The sequence below is a fragment of the Pseudoliparis swirei genome, chromosome 6, assembly GCF_029220125.1.
Source record: "Pseudoliparis swirei isolate HS2019 ecotype Mariana Trench chromosome 6, NWPU_hadal_v1, whole genome shotgun sequence".
Taxonomy (NCBI): Eukaryota; Metazoa; Chordata; class Actinopteri; order Perciformes; family Liparidae; genus Pseudoliparis; species Pseudoliparis swirei.
In genome coordinates, this window is record NC_079393.1 from 16,441,101 (window position 1) to 16,447,333 (window position 6,233).

A 6,233-nucleotide genomic window follows, 5' to 3' on the forward strand; every position below is an offset into this window, starting at 1 on the left:
TCACAATCTGCTTCCTAAAATGAAAGTTGAAAAGCTACAAAACCCTTTGCTCAATACAAGGCACTCAGTGGCTTTTCTGCCACAGCCTTACATGGTCTGGTACAATGCATGTAATTGGTGCTAAAGTTAGCAAACTTCAGATGGATGTTAATAAGTAACAGACATTCCTGAGTGTTTGCTGACTTTAAATTTGACTCTTGTATATGAAACATTCTTTAAGTTTAGAATAGAAATGGTTTGAGTGGATTACTTGCCTATAGAGCTTATAAGTGAGTGTGGTAAAAATACTTGTTGTCAAGAAGATTTGTTTCGAACATAATTGATTTCAGCTTGGTTAATATTTTTCCCAACACCTGATTTTAAAATGAACCTAATAAATCAATAACAGTTGGAGAGGTTAGTGTTGGCGGGTGATTGATACGTAAAGATATACGGGATTAATTTCCACCTGAGGAAAGAATGATGCTCTCCTTCTGTTATTGAAGCTTCTCCTTGTTTTGTTGACATAGCCAGGTCAGGCGTGTGTGCTTTTAGTGCATCTGAGCGTGCCCCACCGGTTAGTGCTAACCGATAAACAAATAAAACTTGAGGTCGAAAAGACCTTTTTGAAAAGGTTTTTGTGACCTAAATTGTCAAATACTTTAATGTCAAACGGTCAATCACCCAAGGACTGATTTGACCGGCGATCTGATTCCCTTCTCTCATCAATACAACTGATCTTGTGACATTTCTGAAGAATAAATATGAGGAAGTGAGTTGCTGATGATTGAATTAATGTGATTTTTCTGCAAGAGGATCTTTCAGTTTAACTTAAATAGAAAGTGTTTTTATTTTATATTTTAAAGGAAGTAAGAAAGAGAAAGAAAATAAGGTTTAAACAGTTAGAAATAATTGATCACAAAAGGTGTGAACATGTGGAAAGATTAAGCAGATTGTAGTGAAAGGAAGAAAATATGTAGTCGAAAATGCATTTCCTGCTAAAAATGCGTTGAAATATTTGAACAAATTGCTGCTGAAAGTGTTGAAGCTCAAAAGCATTGAACTGCACTGCTGAAAATCCTTGTTTAAATGTAAAACTAGAAAAGTTGGAAGCAAAACTGCATCATCTAAAGAATCCAAGTGCTGGTTTACAATCCAGGAAAAGCTGGAAATTAAACAATTGTACTCTTTCCGTAGTTGTAGTTGTAAAACTAACTGAGAAACACCTTTGACTGAATATCTTCGTCATTTGTCGATGGGTTTCAAAAAGCAGTAATTCGCTCACACACATATACACCCACACACACAACAGTTTCAGTTATTACAGGATGCCAAACAGCATTTAGAGAAAGCAAATAAACCTGTCAGTTGTAGGAACATATAACAAATATTCTACTGAACCATTTAAAGAGATACCCGGAACCACTCTTAGGATTGGTCAAATTGCAATCACTTTTTTTGTTGACTCAGGGGCGAGGGCTCAGTAGTACCAAGGGTCTTCAAAATCCAAAACTTAGTGGGAGTTAAGTGTATTCTATGAGCTTCATGACTAATACTTACAGAACAATTTACTATCCCTATGACATATGCTCTGCCTATTATAACTCAGCATTTGTCCTAAACTAAATGATCCCCCCGCAGGAAACCCCAGACCCATTCATTCAGATGTTGACAGCGGATTTCTCCAAACATGACATTGAGTGCTTCAGTCGGAGGTACCTGGTCTTTGACGACATTTTCTTTCATGAGGTTTTCTTTAAACACAGTCGTCATCGTGAGTTTTTAGTTTTGTTTATGGCACAATCAGAATCAAAGCCACGAGTCACCCAATGTAGGCATTAATATCAGAATCGGGATCAGAACCTTTTATTGCAAAGTATGTTTTCACAGACAAGGAATTGTAAATACTTACAGCAAAGTTGATTTAGCATGAATTTGTTTTATTGATATCAATACCATCGTTCTTATAGTTTATTATCATCATCATCATCTGTTGTAACCTCCTGATTCATGGAATCGTATTTGTGTCAGTTCTGAGTGTGTGATGGGGAAAATATATTTTTTTACAGCACATACATTTTCTTTTGTTACCAAATTATTATGCTGTAATTGATGTAATGTGGATAAACGAAAATATATTTTCTCCAATACGTGAGTATAGTAATAAGTGCAAAATAATACCCATAGCTTTATTCAACCAGGTACTTTACGTGAATGTCACTAAAATAGAGATATCTATGTATAAAAACGTTTGTTGCATTTTTTTGGGTATAAGTATTACGCAAACAAGTTATCAAATTATTTACAGCAAATCAAAGCCAATATATTTTAATACAAATGTGTCGACAATATTTTTGGGGATCAATTTCATTCGTCTTGCAGCACACTTTGTATTATTTTTCCAATCATTACAATATACAGTATGTAATATGCAAATCTTTTACTTCATGAACTCGGCCAACTTCTTGAGTTCGACACTGCTGTTTACTCCACAGAGGCACTCATGCTCACTGGTCCGACAGAAGCCACAACCTTTCGCTCAGAACTTGTCTGGGCCACATCCACGACATCTCTCCCTATGAACAGACAAACAAACAGGGTCAGATTTGATTCCATATTGCTCCTTAAATTCTGCAGATTATAAATTCATCTCTTACTTTGTCTATGGCATATTGGTTCACAGGACAGGTGATCTGTTTGAACACACACAGCCGTACTGCAGTGAATGTACACCTGAACAAAGAAGACCATGTAAGCAGAACAATACAAACATATTTTGTTGAATTAGTTTATCATCCGTGGATTAAATTATTACCTGTTCATTCAAGGGTGTAATTGAACTAGGGTCAACAAAGGTAAACATTTTGAAAAGGAAACGTCTGTAGTGACTGGGGAAGAGCAGACCAGAGGAGGGACCGACTGGAACCATTGAAGACAAGTAGTTATCATTCCTGGATGGACACCTGGATGAAAAGAAAATGGCATGAAGACAACTCCTCTGTAATTCAATTTTAAAAAGGAAGTCAGTGTTTTCATAGCATTAATTTCTCTATCACTACACCTAATAAGCAGAAGTTTAAACTCTGAGAAAAATGATTGATCATGTTGTCATAAACAGGACAGGGTTAAATTGGTGTTTTAGTTACCCGTCACTCAGAATGTCCCACTGGGGCATACTGTGAGGGTTGGGGCTTGTGGTCGCCCAACAGCGACCAAGAGTCAGGACAAGGTTGGGATCTGTCTTCTCAAGGAGTAGAACCTCCACGTACACAGGGTCCCTCAGTACTTTGCTCACGGGATAGTCGGCATCAGTGTAGTACGAAGCATAGGCCACATCCTCTGTGAGAGCAGGGACCAGTTAGCATGACAGCCATCTACAAACACAGCAGCTTGGCCAGGCCGACATGCACTTACCTTCATTACAACCCTTTGAAATGCACTGTCCATTACCCAACCTCAGCTCTACTCTGATGGGTCCTAGAGCAGCAACTGATATAGGAGGATCTAGGAACGGTGATACTTCTGCAACCACAATTTGAACAGTGGTGCCGATGTACCGACACTGGAAGAGCAATCTGAAAAGAGAAAACTGGCATTATGTTGCTTGGTCAGATTTGTTATTTAGATATTACAAAATTACTTTAAAAAAGCATCACCTACTCATAGTGACTGTCTCTGGTAATGACTCCACGACGCCCGGTTTCCACTTCATATGTGGAGAACATTTTGTTCTCATAGATTATAACACCAGGCTCCTCCTACAAAAGGTAAAAGAAAATGGCATAATGGGGTACAAATTTAACTTTTTTAAACTGGTGGATAAGTTGAGAAACTCAAGGTCTTACCAAAACAACGCTGCCACATGAGGTAACACCAAAGTTATAGATGGCAAACTCTGAATTAGAGTCAACATGTGTACAGCCTTGAGCTTTGCTCAACAGTAATATTGACTCAAGGTCAATGTTGGGCAGAGTGGCATCTTTCGCCACTACGACAATGAACTGGCCATCCTTGGTGCACTGAACGGTCACTGATGGCATAAAAACAAGCATTGACAGGTTAAATATATAGAAAAATGTTTGCGTCCTCCATTACGGTCCATAGCATGAGATTATTTTCAAAACTCACCTGCCTTTCCAAAGTAGCACTGTCCGCCTTCAGAGCAGCAGTTCATGTCTCTGCATCCATCAGGAGAGATATCAGGCTGTCCACATGGGACTCTAGTGTTTTTCGCCACATCACATCTCTGGGCAGGAGGGTACTTTGACACAATTGTTGTTGTCTGTGGTATTGTAGGGTTCTGCTGCGCTTGATTCTTCAATTCATATTGAGGAACTGACCACGATTCTGGAGATACATGTTGGTTCTGAAGAGGCCTTTTTGGAGGCACCCACACTTGAGCTTCTACCTCTGTCCCAGCTAAGCATGCTAGCAGAGCTAGTGCCACTAAAGAGGTGACACTCCAGAGCTTTGCCATGGTTCAACAGCAGTTTGTGTCTGCTGCCACATTTATACGTGACTAGGCTTGATGTTTTTAAAAACCCCACCTCTGAGGCAAAATAACCACCAATTACAGCTTAACATCTTTTCACTAGCCACTTAAAACCTTCAGGGGTGTATTATGTCATGGTTTTATAATTTAGGGGGATGATTTGATAAGCCTTTTGGCAACTTTACAGGATCAGACACGTGTGTCCTATTAAATCAGGTCACTCGGTTGGCTGACATTAAAGTTTTTATTGACATGTCATACATTTGGGTCACAAAAACCTTTTTTTAAAGGTCTTCGTGACCTCAAGAGTTGTTTATCACCAACTGTTTATTTAGCTTGTGTACAATGCCCAACATATTGATCTTTTCTCTTCTGGATCTGTTACAAAGTTTGCCATTAAATGTGCCTTTAGACAAATAGGTCTGTTCGTATGTAGCTGTTGCAGCTGTGCCATTATGAACACATTATTTTAAACATAACCATGTTGCAGTTTCCTAAATTAGCTTTTAACACGGAGTTGTTGAAGTTGGTAGTCAGGTCGTGGGTAGTCAGGTCGTGGGTGGGAGAGCCTTTCCCTGGAAGGAAAAGTAACTCAGTTATTTCAGGGTTGATTTTCAGGTGGTGTGCAGATATTCACTTATGTCAGTCAGACAGGTAGAGATTTGTGACACTACCTGTGTTTCAAATTGGGGAAACGAGAGGATTAGTTGGGTGTCATCAGCATAGCTATGGTAGGAAAAGCCATGCGAACGAATGACAGAGCCGAGAGAATTAGTGTACAGAGAGAAGAGGAGGGGACCCAGGACAGAGCCTTGAGGAACCCCAGTAGTGAGAGGGCAAGGATCATTCCTTTAACTAGATAGATGAAGGGTTTTCTACGACTACATTCTTTAGAATGTTGTCTGAACAAACGGAGAGAAAATACATAAATTGAGTTTAGATATTCAACTTTAAGAATTGTTAAGCCCAATGGTAAATGATTGGTCCAAAATACCATTTATTCATTTTCAGTCAACTTTTTACATACCGTCAACATTATAAACAATGTTCAATTCAAAATAACAACAGTCCATCTTTATTAGAATATCAGTAATTCCAGAACAAAATCATCACATGCACTGCAGTTTCAATGTGTATCTGTTCTATCTCCTGCAAGTTTAAGAACTGCTTACTTTCCACTGTATAGGAAATGTATCTTACAGTCCTTTAAAGCTGAAATGATGAATATTAAGTCCTTTATAGCTGAAATTATGAATATTGATAAAAATAACTTATCTAGAAAATATGTTATTCTTGCAAGAAGAGGCACAGCTATATAGAGTCACACAGAGTATGTGGAAGTTTATGGGCAGCACGGTGGCTCAGTGGTTAGCACTGTCGCCTCACAGCAAGAAGGCCCTGGGTTCGAATCCCGGTCGTTCCATTGTGGAGTTTGCATGTTCTCCTCTGCCTGCATGGGTTTACTCCGGGTACTCCAGTTTCCCCCACCATCATAAAGACATGCACTGCATCGTATGGATATGAATGAATGTTGGTGGTGGTCGGAGGGCCGTAGGCGCTGATTGGCAGCCACGCTTCTGTCAGTCTGCCCCAGGGCAGCTGTGGCTACTGATGTAGCTTACCACCACCGGTATGACTACTGGACTCTGGACTCTGTAAAGCGACTTCGGGTGTCTTGAGAAGCGCTATATAAAATAAATGATTATTATTATTATTATTAAGTGGGACCTCCATTGTAAAAGTCACACCCAAATGTATAGAG

At 39.2% G+C, this 6,233-nt stretch overlaps 1 protein-coding gene across 1 annotated transcript; it reads right to left on the reverse strand.

The window, feature by feature from the left end:
- Window positions 1-1,829: 1,829 nt before the first annotated feature.
- LOC130195856 (zona pellucida sperm-binding protein 4-like) lies at window positions 1,830-4,505 on the reverse strand. Its single transcript, XM_056417587.1, has 8 exons — window positions 4,108-4,505; window positions 3,825-4,009; window positions 3,640-3,737; window positions 3,394-3,554; window positions 3,126-3,318; window positions 2,795-2,942; window positions 2,637-2,712; window positions 1,830-2,555 (listed from the first exon to the last, which is right to left on the reverse strand). The coding sequence occupies exons 1-8, from the start codon at window positions 4,454-4,456 to the stop codon at window positions 2,464-2,466; spliced, it is 1,302 nt and encodes a 433-aa protein (XP_056273562.1). The 5' UTR covers window positions 4,457-4,505; the 3' UTR covers window positions 1,830-2,463.
- Between the last annotated feature and the right edge of the window lie 1,728 nt (window positions 4,506-6,233).

What these genes read in the sequence shown, in the direction of transcription:
- LOC130195856 (XM_056417587.1), bottom strand. Translation starts at nt 4,456, where the DNA reads ATGGCAAAGCTCTGGAGTGTCACCTCTTTAGTGGCACTAGCTCTGCTA. An exon ending in GTGCTACTTTGGAAAGGCAG is followed by an intron (nt 4,010 to 4,107) that starts GTGAGTTTTGAA and finishes TTATGCCATCAG; the next exon opens with TGACCGTTCAGTGCACCAAG. An exon ending in ACCAGAGACAGTCACTATGA is followed by an intron (nt 3,555 to 3,639) that starts GTAGGTGATGCT and finishes TTCTCTTTTCAG; the next exon opens with ATTGCTCTTCCAGTGTCGGT.